The sequence below is a fragment of the Calonectris borealis genome, chromosome 27 (assembly GCF_964195595.1).
Source record: "Calonectris borealis chromosome 27, bCalBor7.hap1.2, whole genome shotgun sequence".
In the NCBI taxonomy this organism is placed as follows: Eukaryota; Metazoa; Chordata; class Aves; order Procellariiformes; family Procellariidae; genus Calonectris; species Calonectris borealis.
The window spans coordinates 6,657,812-6,676,531 of NC_134338.1; the positions used below are offsets into that span (position 1 = coordinate 6,657,812).

The following is an 18,720-nucleotide window of genomic DNA, read 5'->3' on the forward strand; positions in this document are numbered from 1 at the left end:
GCACCTAGTCCTCAATCTGGAGCTGTATAAACACGGGGCTGCAGCGAGTTACGTAAGGGGGGGGCCGGTGACAAGTGGCCCCGGGGGGCAGCCGGCCCCGGGGACCGCGTCTCCCTGCGCCCCGCTGTCTTCCCAACACCCCCACACCGAGGGGCCCTCGCCAGCACCGGGCGGGGGTGGCTTCCAGCAGCACGACACCCTGAGGATTATGTAAGATCCATCGATTTTAATTAAATTAGGCTCTAAGACGGTAGGAAGGTGTCGTCAAAGGGGCTGTGTGTACAGACACACTTTTTTTTTTGCTTGATGGTTTCACGGGGTTTTACCTGCCCTGTTACAACCCCCCGCACCCTGGGGTGGTTTTGATCCAGTTCTCCGGGCAGTGCAGGCAAGTGCAGGCAGCACCGGGGACTGGCAGCAGCCGTGGGCTCCCAGCCTCAGGCCGGCGATTTCGGGGGGCACCGCATCACTTTTTTCGGACATCTTGGCCTTGCCTGGCGGTCACCCATTGGGTGCCCATTGCCATGGAAACGGGGTTGGCATGGCAGCGCCGAACCGGCGCCGGCGCGCGTTGGCTCCAGCTGTCGGTTTCCCAGCCGCCCCCGGATTGTAGGAGTCGAACAGGCTGGAGGGCGAGAGAGGGAACGGTGCAGGCGACCGGGGTCTGCGGGGCCCCGCTCTCACCCTGCGGGAAGCAAAGGGGTTGAAACAAGGTGGCACGTCCCTGAGCATCGCCTCGTGTGTCCCCAGGTCCTCACCTAGAGCCAGCCCAGTGGTGGTACCTCGCCCCGCTCTCGGGGCACAATCGTCCCAGAGACCATCCTGCACAAGCCCCAGGCAGAGAGGAGGGACGTTTCTCTCCCAGGTGAGGATCCCTGCGCTGCCCGGGGCAGCTTGGCTGCTTAAATGCCCTCGTGTCCCCACATGGCAGGGTCTGCCCGGGCACGGCGCAGGTCCGTGAGGCTCCTGCCCTCCGCCCCGACTCCCTCGGGCTGGAGCAAGCGTGTATGTGGCCGTGCGGTGAACCAGAGCACAAACCTGACCAGGGTTTAAAACCAGCTGGGTTTTTTCCTCCTAAGAGAGTGTTTCCTTCTAATCAGCGTGGACCTGAGCTGCGAGGCAGAGCTCACCATGCTCCTCGCCAGCGAGACACCAGAGGGAAGGCACGTCGGCTGGGAGTCGCCATCCCAAGGGTTGTCAGCTTCCTGAGAGCGAGCAAAGAACCAGACAAGACCCAACAAAAGGCTATTTACTTCCAGGCTGTTCCCCTCCCGGCCTTCCCCGGGAAAAGCTCAAAGGCTAAAGGGCGAGGCAGCAAGCCCGTGCTCGGGCTAAGGCTTATTAGAGCAGATGCAGAGCATCAAAGATGGGAGAAAACCCATCAGCACAAAGGCAAGTGTGGGTAAGATGCCAGCTGCAAATGTCTCACGGCCACAGCACGGATAAATATGATCCCGGGGCAGCCGGTCACTGCCACAAAGCCACTGGGTCCATCCTTGTTGCGTCTCTTCCTCGGGAGGAAAGTCCTGGGGCTGAGCAGACCCTGGCCAGGCACGTCCTGGACGTTTTAGCTCTCCCAAGAGCTCGCCGACCATGATTTTATTGTCTCATGAGGGCACAAGCAGCTTCACGGCAGCCCCAGGTGACGTCAGTGTTAATTGGGTTACTTCCACAGGGAAGCTGAGGCAGGACTTGCTCTGCAATGACTCCGTCAAACTTCTCTTTGCACGGCATCGCTACTGAACAAGCGAAAGCAGTCTTCCTCCCAGCCCCGACCGTCCCCGGCGGGACGGCTCTGTCCTCGCTCCCTCCGTGCTGTAACTAGAGCAGCGCGCCAGGTGACAGAGGGACGTTTCACAGCCACCCCTGCCTCCGTGTGCAGGCTGCCAGGGACGAGCTCAGCCCCCGCTGCCTCGTCCTCGCAGCCCTCCCGGGCTGGCCGGGCGACACGTGCTCCAGCCAAACCATCCCAGTGCTCAGCTGGCTTCAGCAGGAAGAAGTTTCCCCTCATGCCTAAACCTCCCTCCAGCCGTGGCTGCTTGTCCCAGGGGTGCGGGGACTGGCGCTGTCACTTCTCCAATCCTCTCCTCCTAACAGCCAGCCCGAACCCCTCCAGCCCTTCCCGCAAGTCACCACTGCTGATCTCAGCTCCAGCTCTGCTCCAGACGTTCAAAATCCTCGGATGTGACTTTGTGCCCCAAAACTGGCTCACAGGGGGAACTCACGAAGGCCTTGGTAAATTCCCCTGCAAGGTTAACCAGCTGCTCTTGAGCAAATGAGGATTCGGGGTGATGAACACAGGCCTCAGCCTTGTTAGGCGACTCTGACAAAGAGCTGACAGCTCTACCGTCTCCTGGAGCAACTCTTCCTTTCCTGGAGATTTTCCAGCCAGATCCTTGCCCGGTCCAACTGTGCTTAGCACACGCCACCCCTCACGCCGGCGGCACTCAAGAAATTGGACCCAGCTCCCTGGTTGGGAGGCAGCTTCCCTCGCCGTCCGCAGGAGACAGCCCCAGCTCACAGTCAGCTGGGCCGAGCTGTGCCACCACGCCGGAGGTGGCTCTCCCGGCCAAACCCGTCCCTTGCGTCACGTCAACAGCACCACCGTGCAGCGGGCGAGAGAATTCCCTGCACGAACACCATCGCCAGGAGACATCCCCATCCCCAGACCCACCAGGCAAAGATCAAGGCCGGATCCAGAGCGCAGCGTGGGTCGGATGGCGATCCTCCCGGCAGCCTGGCGCGATGGTCAGCTCACCAGGATGCCGAACTGCCCGCCGGGCCAGGGCAGGTGGTGGCAGGGCTGAGGAGAGGGAGGGTGAAAAAGCATCAGCTTTTAAAACCAAGGGTTTGGCACCGTGTGCACTTGGCTGCCGGGTGGTGGGGATGGTGTGGGTGGGTCTGTGTGTTCTGTCTTGTTCTATTTTTGCTCGCAATGTGTCATCTTGGGGGAGGTGAAACCTTTAACAATGCACTGTCGAGAAGCAGCCGATCTGTTTTCCACTCCGAGGAGCCACACCGCACGGCTGCGCCACCACCAGTACCAAAGCCGTTCGCCTCGCACGGGGTCAGACCCCCGACGGCCGCGAGAGGGGGCCGGGACCCGCGGAGAGGCGGCGGTGTCCGCAGGAGGTGCCGCTCGAGCGAGGCTGGCCGAGGCAGAGCTGGCCCTGGCATGCAGGGTGGATGTCCGAGGGTCGAGCCACAACGCCGGGCCCCGTATACAGATTTCTTGGCATTTCTTATTCCAGGATTTCCAGCTCCGTCTGTTGGTGACACAAGATGAGCCGAGTGATGCGGAAATGGTGACAGAGCAGTCCTCTCCTCTGCGGACACTCGGCTGAATGCATTTCCGTCCTCAGAGCGCAACAGCTCCAGCACCAGCTCTGTAAAAGCAGCGCCGGACACAAGAGCAGAAACCAAACGCCAAAGGATTTGGTTTAATGTTTTATATGAGGAGAAGTAGGGCAGTTCACCTCCTCTTTACTGAGGATTTGTGGTGCAAGAACACAAAAGTTGAGGAATAGATACAGCAGCAGGGGAGCAGCCGTCCATCAGCCCGATGCTGAAGGGGTGCAGGGCGGGGCAAGCATCATGGCAGGGAGTTAATATGGGCCTAATTCCAATGGACTTTTTTTTTCTTCATAAAAAGAAGAAAAAAATCCCAAGGATTTTCAGAACCACTTAAGGAAACCAATCCTCTCAGCCTGGAGCATCTCAGCTTTCCGATGCAGGCTCCCTGCCCTCTCAGGAAGCAGGCGGATGGAAGTGCAGGGTACCTGGCTTTGGCAGAGCCAGGCACGCCACCCTGACGGCTCGGCATCCGCCGCTGCCGGGACCGGGGACCTGCCTCAGCCGGCGCTGGTTCTTTGGCCGAGCAGACCGCTGAGCTCAGGCTGGGGGTCCACACCTCACCGGTGGCACTGCCGCTGCTGAGGGCTGGTACTGCAGGGACCCTCCAGTCACTTGGCATTCACAGAAACCTTCCTCCGGGGCCGGCGCTGCTGTTTCCTCTTAGTCAAGGTGAATTATTTAGGCAGCTTTAAGGAAAACGTGTCAAGCCAGTTAAGTGATGCAAATGCGGAGGCGGGTGGAGAAGAGAAACAACCTCAACAGCTGAAGCTGGGCAAGAGGGACTGGCCGAGACCGAAGAGGATGATGTGGGGAGAAAGCCGGGCTGGTGCTGCGAGACAACCAACCCGCTGTACACAGAAATGGAGACCTAGACCCGCTCCCTTCTGCAAAGTGCTCCTGAAGGAGGTATTTGTAACAGTCCTACCCTACCTGCGCTCTGCCATCAACAACATATCCCATCAGGTCCCACAAGCACATCCCAACCGCAAAAGCAAGCTTCTCCCCTCCGTGAGACCTTCCTCTGCTTAGAGCGGGGAAAACAGAGGGGAATGATGTTGTACAGAGCCACCCTGCCAGCAAACAGCAGAGAAAAAACACCCCAGCTCTGTATTTTAACCACTGTCAGAGGCCCTGTGCAATGCATGAAACCTTCTTCAAGCTCGAGAGGTTGCCAAGAATGGAAAGATCTCATTAAGTAATAATGAAGTTCTGAGCAAGTAGGAAAAGAAAATCAGGCACAACGTGTCCACGTGCCTAACCCAAATAAGCATGCAGCGAGCGCGGCCTTCCAGGGAGATGCACTGCACGTCGTCAATCCAGCCAGCATTTATTGCAATGATCAGACGTTTGGATCAAGGCTGTTGCTCCGTGACAGCAGCCTAGAGCGAGCGGCGTCCATCAACATAATTAATCCGGTGTCCCCAGCACTGCAATGACTCAAGGAGGCACCGGCAAATTCAGGAAGAGAAGCTGCTGCTGACACGCAAGCGCCTCGGGCAGGCTGCCGCGCTGCAAGACACCCAGCACCACAGCGGGGCTGTAGCCGAGGGCTTTTCTCCTCTGACTCGGTTGGAAACGCCTGCCCTGGGGTGGGTTTCTTGGAGCCAGACGCCTGCGCCGCAGCTCCCAGTGCCAGCGTTGGCAGGACCCGAGGACCCTACCTCCTGCACGCCCCGGCCCCGCCATCTCTGCCTCGGCCAAGGCGGCAGCATTCAGATCTTCCCGTAGCTCACAGCCGGCATTACTTGGCTCAAAGCATCTTGCTGGGCTTCCCAGCAAGCGGGGAGGACTATGGAGAGGAGGACGAGAGGAGCGTTTGCAGCCTGTCTCCCCAAAACCGCTGCAATATACTCAGCTCTGCTGCTGCAGGTAGCACAGGGATGCTGGGAACCAGCGCTGTGTCAGCAGCCACGGTCCTCCCGACCCACCCAGCCTCCTGCTCCCGTCAGACCCCTGGCAGCCTCCAGGCCTTCACATGATCATAGATCCCCTCTCCCTCCTGGAGAAGCACCCCGGACCACACCTGCATCCAGCCTTCCCGGTGCTAACGGGGCTGCACGCAGCCCACCGGGGTGGAAATCATGGCGGGAGAAGCGGGGCGAGGGCCGGCTGAGCTGCACAGGCAGCAGGTGGATGGCAGGGCTCTCTCCGCATTGCTACGTAAAGGCCACGTTCGCCCAACGGCACCGACACCACACTGGAATACAGATTTCCAGAGCTCCTGGCTCCCAGCCCCCTGCTTGCCAGCATGACCACATGAAAGCTCAAAGGCACCTCGAGCCACGGGAAGGTCTGTAAACCCTGTACAGCTTCCGTCAAGCCCCAGCTCGAGCTGGACTACAGCCAGAGGGAAAAAGCCACAGCTTTTAAGATGAATTTGAACAGGGTCATACGTGCCCTCTGCTCCTCGGGGTCCCAACACGGGTGCTGGAGCAGCCGCACAACAGGTAGAGAAGCCAAAAGTTTAACCTCTTCGGAAAGCTGCATTTCCGAAGCTGCAGGGATTGCGTGTGTGGAAAATACCAGGTTTGTGCTCCTTCTGCAAGCAAGCTGCGAAGGAGCCTCCCCCCCACCTCCAGATTTAACATCTTTTGGCATCAAAACATCAGGACTGTTGCATTTCGTCTCTCTTGGTTTTGCCCGAGAAGCGCCAAGGCAGGAGGAACGTTTACTGTGGGCTCTCGGCACCCTCGCCGAGGTCCTGGAGGCACCCAGTGTTTCATAAAGGCTCCCTTTGTACAGAACACTTCAGTTAATTAGGTCTCTGGCAAAGCGTTAAGCAAGCTGAATACCAAACCCTTCCCTCTTACAGCTCAATTCACACCTGCAGTCAACAAGCCTCGGGATCCACTCCGATCCACTCCGCTGCTCTCCAGCTGTCAGCGAGCTCCAGCCCCGAGAGCAGCAGTGGCCCGGAGTGGGTCCCAGGGCCCTCCTGACCCTCAGGGTTTCCTCCAGCCCAGATATGTTTGGTTTGCTGGAGGAGAAGACCCCAAATCCAGTTTTGGAAGGTCTCCTTCACCCCCAAAGTGGACAGAAGTTCATCAGTGGCTCCCCAATTGCCTGCTACCCTGGCCTCAGGGCTCCCGAGCACAGGCCTCCAAGGCTGCAATGCACAGCCTTGGTGGTCCTGCTCTCAAAAAAAGACTGAAAAATGGAAGCCAATGCCTTCCCCCCCACCCCCAAAACTCAGGCACACCCCGGCCAGGCCGTGCAGCCCAGGCTCCAGCCTGTGGTGCCCACCGTCAGCTCTACAGGAAAGTCTCCTCGCCTTCGGGAAGCCTCAGAGCTTCGGCTCATCACCAGGATGGGACCAACGACCAAAACCAGAGCGTGTCAAGACACCTTCCCCCTGTATCACACTGTATCATCGAGCCCGGATGGTGCTGTGGGGAGAGGGGCCATGGCCATGGTGGTACGAGGTGCCCAACGTACCACCCTCATGAGACGACGCCTTTGCTGCCCAACCCAGCAGCCAAACAGCGAATCCACCCAAGCCGCAGCAGCTGGCGTCCCACCAGTCCCACCACGCAGGACCAAGAGGCTCTGCCCGTCTTCCTGCCAGGTGAGAGGCTTGCTCTTTTCCAAGCTCGCGCTCCTCAGGGGAGCTTTTAGCCTTCCCTTTCGGTTTCCGAGTTATTTATGGAGCCATTCGACAGAGCCAACTTACTGACATTAGGCGAGTTTAAATGCCACCGCCAGCTCGCAGGAGAGCTTCGGAGCATCGTCACCAGAGGGCTAGATTTCACTACTGCTGGGATATTTAGGTCAAGGACAGCAGGACACGCTACTGTTCGGAAAAGTCCCCTGGGATCTTTATTGTTTGCACAGAGCTTATACAACCTTGGGTTTCAGAGGTCTCCTCCGAGAGACCTACGCACAGCTGAACGGGGCTGGATTCAATTATAGCTCCCCTGGAAAAAGGGGATAAGGCCAAAGAAATCCAACGGGACTGAATTGTGGGAGCAGAGGACAAGGTGGCCTCTCGGACCGCCAGACCACCGACATGACCTGGCCCAACCTCTTCCGACACCTGACGGCACAACGGGGCCATGCCGGACCCGCACACGCGTGGTAGTTTTCCACATTATGCCGCTTCCTTTGGTGAACAATGCGATATTAAAACAAGCAAACAGATATTGCTTTTTTAAATACGAATCAGGCACACGCTGTCCCTCGGCCTCCAGCCCTGGGATTTTCTGCTTGTTAAGAGAAAAATTTATAGGTTTTAATTTAGTTATTTTTGGTCCCGGGTCCTAATTTTGGAGCTCAGTACCTTGGTAGGGCAACCAAAGCCCCAAGCGATTCAGTGCGTGACAGGGGAACTGGCACTCCGCTGCTGATCTCAGCAACCCAACCGGAGGAGTCCGATTCCCCATGAAAGCACTGGAAAATTGGGCCCTGACTGATTTCTCATCAGCTGCAAAAGGCTCGTTACAGTCGAGGGCTGCACCAGACAGAGGGCTGGGGGGATCTCATCCTCAGCTCAAGCGTTTCAGCCTTTTGAAAAGATGTTTCCCAAGCAGTTGAGTTTCCACCGCTATGGGAGAAGGCTTACGTATTAAAATAATTCTCCCAGCGGGAAGCCACGGCCTTTCTCCGTTGCAAGAAGAAATACTCCGCTTGGCAGGGAGGACTTAAAGAGAAGTTCCCCCACTTCCCCCAGTATAACCCAGACCCATCCCTCCTGGAAACCAAACACGACAGCACTGCAAGTCCAGCGCTGCGGCTCCCGAGAGCGAAACAGCCTTTGTGTTAGACGACGAGCCAAGGACGCGCTGCCTTTCCTCTCCGGGGCTCGTCGGAGGACGGAGGTCTGGCCAACGCAGGGCTTTCGAGCAGCGAGGCTTGATCGAAGCTCATGTTCCCAGCTGGCACGGGCTGCAGCTCCCACCTGGAAAGCTGGTCATCAGCGCTGGGAGGGGAGGAAAAGGGTTTGAGTGATGCCAGTTGACTGGGGGGGGACCGTGTGGCTGGAAGAGGGTTTCCTGGCCCCACCGGGACAGCGGAACAGCCCAGCAGCAAAGAAATGGGAAAGGAAGTGGAGAACCTTGACGGGTTCACAACACGCAGAGCACGGAGACAGCCCTCACCGCCTCAGCATCGACAAGGAACAACGGAGGATCGTGTAGGACCAGGAGGAGCACAAGGATGCTTAAGTGAGAAACAACCAAGGAAATGAGGACTCTTCAACCTAAAAAGGAGGCTGAAAGCAGAACAGGACGGGGAAAACCTCACACAGGGTGGAGAAGGGAAATGGGGAAGCGCTCGCTGCCTCTCCACCTGCACAGGTGGGTTCAGAAGCCGCATACAGCAGCTGCATGGCAGCAGACCTGCTGCTCAGCGGTGGATCTGCTGCAGGACGCTGCCGCGGAGACGCCAGGCGCGCGAGGGCTGAAATTCAGAGACAAAAGGAAAAAAAAAATCCACCGAGAGACATGAAAGACCAAGCGCTCGCACTGGCTCAAAAGCCACTGAGCCGCAATTTGCCGGCGGCAGGGGGAAAACACGGAGGGAGTATCACCGCACGCTCATTCTGTTCTTCTCCTCTTCCTCAAGCGTCTGCCGCTGTTGGAGACAGGATACAGGGCCAGATGGAGCTCGGCTGTACCAGGTCAGGCCGTTCTCCGGAGGTCTGTCTGGCTCCTGCTCGTGACGGGCCTTGGCCGCGCCGGGGGAATTCCCCGCGCAGCCCTGGGTGCCTTGCGGCACCTCTGCGCAGCTCACATGCGCGAAAGGAATCGGAACCAGGACAGACTCTCCCTTAAATATGGATCAGGATCAGCTCCGTCTTTCTGGGTCAGGCTGGAAGAACAGCACGGACTCTGCGGTGAGCTCACCAGGAAAGCCCACAGGGACACTGGGGAAGAAAACCAGTTTAGCTGGCTTCTGGTCTGGACTGTCCCAGACAGAGACTGCTGAACAGGAGCATCCACAGGCTCCCCTCCCTTCCCCTGCCTGTTCTCCTGGAAAAGGCATGAGAGGAGAAAGCTTGGGACAACGCTGCCTCCGAGTCAAACAAAACTGGCCTCAAAGCCAGCAGCACGCAGCGATACCTCCTCTCCACAGCCCTGCTCCTCCGCTGAGGGTGACCAGAGCGAAATTCTCCTCTCCAGCACCCCAAGGAGAATGAAGCCACGCCAGAAAGCCCATCCTGCAAGCACCTCACAACGAAAAAAAATCCATCTGGGCTTCCGGCAAAGCCAAGCAGTTGCTAAGTCGAATTAGATTCACACAGGAGCCTCATGGAAATTTCCCAGAGCGCTGCTGTGTCATCTCGGAGATGCTCCCCAGCGTGCCCCGCAAAGGGTTAAGCCCAGGCTGCATGGGCTCCGGGAATGGAAGCGGCCGCTCTGGGGAGAGGAGAGAGCTGGAGCCTCAGAGAAGTCAGCTCACCAGATTAATACATTTCAGTTCAATTTTGCTCTGCCTCTCGCTAGGGACAGCAAGCTAGAAAGTACACAAGTGATTTTTGTAGGTCACTGCCAAGCCCCGCCACCCACTTAGGGGGACGGCAGAGCAGCGAGCCCCAAGGCAGAGCTCACCTGGACAGGGTGGTCAGCGTGGCCGGGGCTCTGCTGGCCAGCGAGGGCCAGGACGGGGTGCAGGCAACGCTGCTGCCCGTTCATCCCCTTCCCCGGCACAGCCGCACTGCACGCGGTGGGAGTCTCTTCCCCAGGTCACACACGGCAAAAGACCGGCAGGTCTCCTTCAAGGCCCGACCAAGGCAGTGGTGGAGCCGCAAACCACCCCCTTCTCACCACAGTCCCCTCCTACAGCCTCTTCTTCCCTCTCCACGCCGAAGGAGGTGAACAGTCGGGCCGTGGAGGCCCCAGGGTTTCATTCTGCTTTGGCTCAGCAGCGCAAGTCACCGTGCCAAGTACCCCGGCAGCAGCTGCAAACCTTCCCCAGGGACGCGGTGCTGCACGTCCTCCTCGGCCCGCCTGGCGCTCCCTGGTGCTCCGTGCCCTGCTGGTCCCGTTTCGAGCCCCGGACACACTGTGCACAGCAAGGCAGCCCGACCTGGGGCGTGTGGATGCCACGGCTCCGCGCCAGCCTGCTCCGACCCAAGCCGTGGCCCTGCACAGGCAGGGGAGCAGAGGGACCAGCAGCTCCGCCAACTCCCCGCTGCCTGGGGGGAGGCAGGAGCCAGGCTGGAGTTGCCTGGGGGGAACCATCATCTTTTGGGGGAACCCTTCAACATCTGTCCACCCCTAAAGATCCATCTCTGGGAGACCTCCCCGACCTGACAAACTGCTCTTTCCAGCAGGTCGTTCTCCCAAGGTCCAAGACGGTCTCTAACAGAGCACCCCAAACAGCCCAGAGCTGCCCCATCCTGAGCACGCCTGGCCGGAGCACCCGGAAGAGACGCAAAAGCTGGATGGAGAAATATATGAAGGTGAGGCATTCACCATCATGCACAGGCTTCCAGAGCTGCCGCTCCTAACCTCCTGCCACCACCTCTTGCCCGCGCACGGAGTAACGCCCGGGATAGGGCTCACGGGACTGGGGAAGGACAGCTTTCCCCTCCATTCATATTCGGAGAAAGAAAGGAGCAGAGGGGAAGCCAGGAACCAGAGTCGGAAAGCACAAGCCGAGTGCACAGGCCGGGCTGCGCAGTGCCACACGTGGGCTGCCGGGCTCTATTTTAAATGCTGTGTGGCAAATATATGCAGGATGAAATCCAAGCTGGGGGAAGGGGAGGGTGCTGGGCGGCAGAGGTGTTCAAAATTAGGAGCTGAGCTCAGGCGAGGATGGCTTCTGGGAGCAGATGGGGGAAGAGCCGGAGCCCGTGTGAGATGTGCAGCTGCAACGCCGGCTCCGGCCGTGTGCTCCCGGGATAAACAGCCCCGTGGTGGGGGGTGCAAGGGGGGCACACTCCCCTCTGCCCTCCTGGCGAGGTGGGGAGAGCACGAGAGACACGACGGCCGGGGACGGATGGCAAGAACGCCCAGGGCAGCTGCAAGCCAGTCTGAGGAGCCGGCTTCTTCAGCAGCATGAAGGAGACCTCTGGTCCCCCTCGGCACAGCTCCTGGCATGCAGGTCACCCCAAAGACACCCCAGTCCTCAGCGTGTTTATGGGGCAGCCTTCCTAGCGAAGAGGAACTGCATCACCTGCGTTTCACAGGCGGGGAAGGTGAGGGATGTGGGGAGACCTGGCCGAGCAAGGAACCGAGCCCTGTTACCCTCCTCACCCGCGGGCAATCCTCCACACCCGCAAAGCCAGCTTGATTCTGCTCTCCCCTTCCAGATCGACCCTGAAAAAGCTGCTACCATCTCGCTGCGCTTTGCAAGATGCTCACGAACAGCACCCCAGCACCCGGGCGCACAGCAAGGCTCTGACGGGAGCTGGCAGATCTGGGATGGTACCTGCCCTACATTTACGGAGCAGTCAGGTTGACAGGATGAGCGAGTTTTTATATAGATTTTGGTGGCAGCGGTTTTCTTCACCGGCCGCGGAGCGGGGAGGAAGGGAGATGGAAAATATTTTCCTTTAAGCTCTTTTCTGCATTCTTGCTGCCGGAGTTGTGCATTATTCATGCGCCCCTCGTAACCAGGCTGGTGGCTCTGGGTTTTGCTCAGAAGGGGCTGTGCAGAATTAAGCAGCCACTTCAATTATTAATAGTCTGTCGGGGGGTGCTCAGGACGCCCGTTCCTGGTCCCCGCTGCCTTTCGGGGGGCTCCAGTGCCCCCCAGAGGCACAGAAACCAACTACAGCCGTTTGACAAACCTGTTGGCTGCTCTGCCCTACTTAGAGCCCGCAGACACCCTGTTCCCCTGGCCTGGAAACCACCGGGCTGCGAAGCCTCGCTGGACGGGTCCTCTGGCGCCCGGTCTCACCCATCACGCACCCAAACTGGGCAGGCGCCAAGGGGGCTGCGAGTGTTTTACACTGCCAGCACGTTTGGGGCAGTGGGAGCAGGCACAGGCAGGAAAAGGAAAGGGAGAAAAGCCCGCTGGGCAGGGCAGAAGCCACAGGGGCACCCGTGGCACCTTCTTTTCACAGCTAGACTGGCAGGAGAGCTGCCACGCAGGGCTTTGCGTTCGATGCCACATCTGCAGGCCTCAAAACAGTATCCGAGTGTCTGAAGTCTGTCAGGGGCCACCCTCCGGCTGTGCCAGGACAGACGCTCGAAGGGTGGAGGATGCAAGGGCTGGGCTTTGCACCCGGCCGAGCACGCGAGACCAGCTCTCCCCACCCGCAGCAGAAACCATCCCCATCAGACACGTCCTGCCCCCGCACCAGCCCTCAGTTTCCTTCCTAATCCCTCCAGTTTCCTTCCTGCAGCCTTGACATCTGTTTTCAGGCAGCTAAATACCACTTGCAACAGCTGCTGCCCCCACAACAAAAGGCCCGAGTCGAAATTTCATGTTGGCAGAATGCAACAAACGCGGACTGCGAGGGGGCACAAGCAGCCAGCGCTCAGGCCAGCCCCAGCTCCTTCCCGCCCGCGGCCTCACATCTCTCCTCCTCCTTTCCATTTAGGATAAAGCCGGGCTGGAAACACACAGGTCAGCGCCGTGGCTGCGCAGCCCAGCCGCAGAGACCTGCCAGCTCGAACAGAGCTTTTTTTGGCTCGTTAATTTTGCGCTGGGAGAGGTGTCAGACTGACAGCCCCGGGGACAATCTTTCGCAGGACAGTTTCGGCACAGGCAGCAGAATGTGGCTTTTCAGGTGATTTCATTTTGGGCTTCTGGCTTATTTTTATCCTGCGGGATGTGTGTCAGACCGGTGGAGTTAAGCACGAGTCCTTCTCCTCCTCCCCATTGGATCAAGTTACTTGGTAGGCACTCTGCCCGGCGCAGCCGGCACCCTTCCCCTTCCACCCAAGGGCTGCCACGCTCGGGCCCTCCTCTCTACCACCGCCTGGAGCCGAGGCTGCAGGCTCTGACTCCACCACAGTCCTGCCGCTTATTGTTCCACTGCCCCCAAGATTTTGGTCCTCAGACCACCCCTTCCACACGCCAAGGGCCGACTGGGCTCCAAATCCTCTCTGCCCTTCGGGGGCATCGGCCATCCCAGTCCTTCCAGGACTTGGGGCTCTCCCAGGAAAGCCTGCTTCTCTCCGGCGGCTTGCTCTCACCGCTGATGTGTCTAAACCTGGCCCAGAGGACAGGGATCACTGTCCCACGCCGTCCTCCTCGCCAAGCACCAGTGGGACAGCGGGGACAGACCGCAGCGAAGCCCCACGTACGACCAGGAAAGCAGCGGTGAGCAGGTGGGGGACGGTGCGGCCATTGCGTGGGACACGAGAGACACCAGAGAAGGAAGTTGGAGACGGCGGTGTGCCACGGCCGGCTCGCGGCATCCCTCCCCGAGGAGAGGCAAAGCACTGACTCAGGCAGCGAGGAGACACGGGAGCTTGAAACTCAACGGCGTGTGAGGCCCCGAGAGAGGGTGAGACAGCTTTGCCTCGGCTCAGGGTCAAGGTGACGCCCAGGGAAGGACGAGCGAACGCTGCACAGGTAAGCGGTTCATAAAGGCCACGCCGGCCCGCTGGAGCTCACCTCCCGCTGCTCAGCAGACAGAGCCGAGCTGGAAGAGTCAGAAATACCCTGGAAGGACTTTGAAACAAGGACATTTTCGTAAAAACCGAGGCTGCTTAGCTCCGTTTGAAAGCGACTCAGTCTGGGGAAAGAACACAGCTAAAGAGAAAACTCTTTGCAGCACTTGATTGATCTTCAAAGTTGGTTCTGCTCTGAGCAAAGGGTTGGGCCAGAGACCTCCGGAGGTCTCCGAACCCATTTTTTTGCCACGCGTATTTGATGCTGCGCCTGGCCTTGCTGCCTGCCACGCAGCCAGGCCTGCCCACACCGACTCGCAGGTATTGCGGGTATCTGTGCAAGCTCCTAGCCAGCTGCCTGGACGACTCACAGCGCACAAGGGGAGTCCGGCACTGAATTTCCATGAGAAAAGGGTTACAGGATGGTGCCTGGGTTTCCCAGAGTTGCAACACATCAGACAGGACCATCAGCCCAGCTGCGCTACATCGAGTGCCAGAAAAGGGATGCCACCCACCGCAGCCAGCGCAAGGAGAAGCCGCACGGACCAGCCCAGCTCTGCGGGGCTGCGTACAGGGACGCGCCACCTCCCCTGCCCTCCCGTGGGGAATTACACGATGTCTCCGGCCACAGGAGCCCACAAGGGAAATCCTCACAGCCTCCCGAGGGGCTGAGTGCCCGCAGAAGAGGGACACCCCGTCCAGAAAAGGACAGCAAACACCACCTCAGTGTTTTCGCCTCCCCCCTGCCAGGAACACAAAGAAAGTAAGAGACCCTTACGTGGGCGCTTCTGCTGGCCGGGGCTCTGCCGGGGCAGCGGCCCCCGGGGGCTCTGCCGACACAGGACTGGGGGCTGCGTCCTGGGCTGTGGCCGACTCCTGCGTCCCTGCAGCTCCCCCAGCATCTGGCGCTGGGACGTGCTCTGCTGTTGTCTCTACCTCAACCTCCTGAGCTGCAGGGGCCAGTTTCACTCTCTCAGCAGCTGCGGCAGCCTCCTCCTCCTCCTCCTTCTTCCTTAGCTTCGCCTCCAGCTCTCGGCGTCTCTTCTCGTCATCCTGCCGGGCCATCCGCTCAAAGACTTTGAATGCCTGAAAGATAAAAAGCAAACCAAGCGGGTAGTCAAGCTGTCAAGCTCTGCCGGAGAAGCTGGGGGAGAAGGAGAGGAGAAGCATCGCACGCTTGGGGCACTTATTACTGTCCCTCCCTCTCTGGACACCACACGTCCCCCACTCCCTACACTGAGTTGCTTCAATCGCCAACAAAACCAGCCACTGACTATTTCAAAACTCAGGTGGCCACGTTAAACACACCTCAGGAAAAAGCCCGAGAGTTCCTGAGAGCTGCACTGAAATAGTTGAAAACCCTCCGCCGCTGGGAAAAGGGCTGGTTACTCCAGGGAAAAGCAACGAGCTCTGACTCCTGGCTGGGAAGGGGCTTCGAGGGAGCTGTCGCCCCTCAGCCTCCCCTCACCCTGTGTTCCAGCGCTCACCGAGGGGCTGTTTGTAAGCCCGAAGCTCAGACCGAACCTCTGAGGCACAAACGGGATGAAGAACTACCCCAGGAGAAGCCGGAGGACGGCTTACCTGTGCTGGCTGAAGCCAGAATGGACTCGGAGCTCTCTTAGCCAGCACATGAGAAGGAGCACAGGGACCTCATGTGGGGTTTTGATCCAGAATTGATTGATTCAGGCCAGAAACATGCACTTGCTCAGAGAAAAGCCATCCCTCCCCACCCTCAGAGGTGTGGCAGGTGAGAAGGTCGCTGGCCAAGCCAGCGGCAGCAAAAGAAGATGTAATCCCACCCCGCAGTTTGCTTCTAGCTGTGCCCGTCTAGTGCAGGCTGGAGGTTAGAAGTTAAACCTACAACTGCGGGACGCAGCTGAGGGAGGCACGGCCATCCGGGACCTGCGCCTGCTCCTCGAAGGAGCTGAAGCTTCTCCCACCCAAGTGCCAGGCTATTTGTCACTGTAAACACGTGCTGGAAAGCAAGTGAGCCTCAGATGCAGCCCTTTCTTGCTTCCTAGGAATATTTCAGAGCCAGCTCCAGTGCTTCCAGCGGGAGACCGACCCTAAGCCGCACAGCGGCCCGCAGCGCCACTCGATCGAGTCCTCCTCCGGGCACCGGACGTGTAAGGCAAAGGGACGCGGCGCCGGGAGGGCTCCTGCCAGCGCAGCCGCAGTGGGACAGAAGCAGCTTTATCGTGGTGCGTGCTCATCCCCCTCACCCCGCGGGGGGACCAGCCCGCGGGATGAGGACGCAGAAGAGGCGAGTGCTGGGCATCATCCCCACTCCGTCCGCCTCTTTCTTTGCAATCGCTTTTACTCCGCGCGAAGACGCGGTGCCCGTCCCCGGCTCCTTCTCCCCAGCCAAAGCCACAGCTCAAGCCAGCCCCGCGCAGAGCGACAGCTCGAAACCGTGTCCTTCCCCTGGGCTGCAGCCAAGCCAGATCAGGGGATAAATCCCTTCCGAACTGCCCCCCGCACCCTCCCTTCGCTGCAGGTCCCTGTGGGTGCAGCTGTGAGGCCACCCTGGCCAACACCTTTCCGGGGAAGGAACTCTGCGGCCGCAGGGCTGCGCCTCCCTCCTTGTGCCCAGGCCCAAAACGGTCCCCGGGGGGCACACGAGACAGGTCTGCTACCGTCGCTGCCCCGCTGCCGAGCGGTTTGGGCTCCGCACTTTCCCCTCTGCAGCCTGAGACCTCCCTGGGCTCCCCACTCGCCTGCAGAGCCCAGTGCGCTCCCACAGCAGGGCCTAACCCTGGGACACGGGGGCCAGCGAAGACCCCCTCATGCCACGGACCACCGCAGGGAGAGGGGCAGGGATCTCCCGTCAGCCTGCCTGCATCACCCCCCACCCTGCCAGGCCTGGGAAGGGAAACTCGCCCGGTCCGAGCAGAACACCACCCCAAATTCAGCCTTAACCCTAGTTTTATGAGCTCGTTTCCTCCCTGCTAATAAAGATTAATGACAGGCTGGAAGAGCCCTGAGTCAGAAACCGCCAGCGCTGCCCCAGCACCGAGCCCAGCCCAGCCGGGCAGCGAAAACAGCAGGTCAGGCCTTTTGCCATCTCTCACCCACGATTCAGGCGAGCCCAGTGCCGGCCGCGAGCTCCCGCCGAGCAGAGCCCAAATCAGCTCCCCACACAACTCCCAGGGCCCCCGTCTGCCCTCCACGCTCCTGGCTTCCACAGCTCACAGCTCCCCACGAGCCCGGCCTGCCCCCTGTGCCGCTGGCAGCCGTCCTCAGCCGGGGCCAAGCTCCGAGCGGGGTATCGCGCCCCGGCTCTTGCCATGAGGGTCTCGCAGTCCCCACCTGCCCCCAGGGCTCCTCGCCCTTTTACAAGGGTGACGCTTCCCACCCATGCCAGCGTCCACCCCCCCGCCCGACAGCTCTCCCTCCTCCTCCTCCACCTCCCCGGGCAGAGCCGGTTACCCGGGGGCTGCAGTGCTGCCCGGCCCCTGTTCACGCTCTCCCCGACCCTGCCCGGATCTCCACCGCAGCCGTCACAGAGTGGACCCGGCCGCCCCGCTGGCAGACACCCGCGCAGCCCCGGGGAACACGGCCCGCTCGGCTCGGAGGGGACAAGCACGGCTGCTGAGGCCCAGCCACGGGGACAACACCGGCCGCCGGGGCCTCCGCTCCCACCCGACAGCCAGCACGGCCGGGCCTCGTCACCTCTACAGCCTGCCGAGGTCCACCGGCCCCGGGAGACCCTCAAGGCCGGGAGGGTGCAGCAGCCCCGGGCGCCCCGCCGGTACCTGGAGGGCCATGGCCTGCGCCGCGCCGGGAGGGAAGCCCAGGCGGTCCCCAGGCCGCAGGAGGAGGCGGTAGAAGTCGGTCTTGCGGTAGAGGAAGCCGAAGAGGACGCGCAGGAACTCCTCCACGTTCCCGACGTGCTGCAGGATCCCCAGCAGCGCCTGGTCGTACATGTCGGTGAGCGCGGCCGCGGCCTCCATGGCGGCTCCGGGCCCGCTGTCACGGCAACCGCGCCCGGCCGCGCTTCCGGTCCGCGCCGCGCCGTCCCCCGCACTTCCGGTCCCGGTCCCTCCCCGCGACTAGGCCCGCCCGGAACCTACGCCGCGCTGCGCCGTTCCGGTCGCCTCAACGGGCCCCCTCCGCCCTGCTGTGGTTCCCAGGGGACCCCCCCAGCCCCCCAAAAGTGGCAGTGGCACGCCTTGCCCCCTCGTCCCCCTCCAGGACTCAGGGGACACCCAGGCCCCCCAAGAGTGGCCGTGGGACCCCCAGCCCACCGATGGCACCAGTGCCCCTCCCGCCTCACTTCAATGCCCGCGGGACCCCCAGACCCCCAGTGGCACCAGTGGGCCCCCCCGCTGTGCTGCGTGGGGACCCCCAGCCTCCCAAGAGTGGCAGTGGGACCCCTGCCCCGCTGTGGCACCCACCGCCCCCCCCCGCCCCACTGCAGCCAGCCAGGGGGGACACGGGGTCACCCCCCTTCATCCACGAGGCAGGTGACCTTATCACAGAAGGATATCAAATTAATTACAGGGACCTTCCCTTCCTGAGCCCCTGCTGACTGCGCCTGGTGACTGCATTGTCCTTTATTTGCCTTTCAGTAGCACCCAGTAAAGTCACGTAACATCTCAACGACCTCCCATCCTCACGACGGGTTCCCCTGCTGACGGTTTCCCACCCCGTGATCTCCCGTCCCCACGACGATCTCCCACCCCCGTGCCGGTTTCCCACCCCACCACCCCCCGCCCGGCTCCCGGGGGGGGCGGGCCCGGCGGGGGCGGGGGCGGAGCCGGGGCGGCGGTGCCTGCTCCGAACCGCCAGGCGGCGCCACGCCCCCGGCCGCCGCCGCGCAAGGGGGCGTGGCCTCTTCTCCGGGGGCGGGGCCGGCGGG

General features: G+C 60.7%; 1 protein-coding gene across 4 annotated transcripts in view; it reads right to left on the reverse strand.

The window, feature by feature from the left end:
• The window catches only part of NUDCD3 (NudC domain containing 3), a 31,860-nt gene extending 13,986 nt beyond the window's left edge, over positions 1-17,874 (reverse strand). For 2 of the 4 annotated variants that reach the window (XR_012677460.1, XR_012677459.1), the window contains exons 1-2: positions 17,615-17,869; positions 14,638-14,945 (exon numbers count right to left, since the gene is read on the reverse strand). Coding sequence is in view for 1 of the 4 variants with exons in the window: in XM_075174831.1 (XP_075030932.1) it covers positions 14,638-14,945; positions 17,615-17,812 (506 nt within the window). In the remaining 3 variants the exon portion in view is untranslated. Of the gene's footprint in view, positions 1-14,637; positions 14,946-17,614 lie in introns of all 4 variants that reach the window. The other 2 variants (XR_012677461.1, XM_075174831.1) reach the window with 2 other exon arrangements.
• Positions 17,875-18,720: the final 846 nt, after the last annotated feature.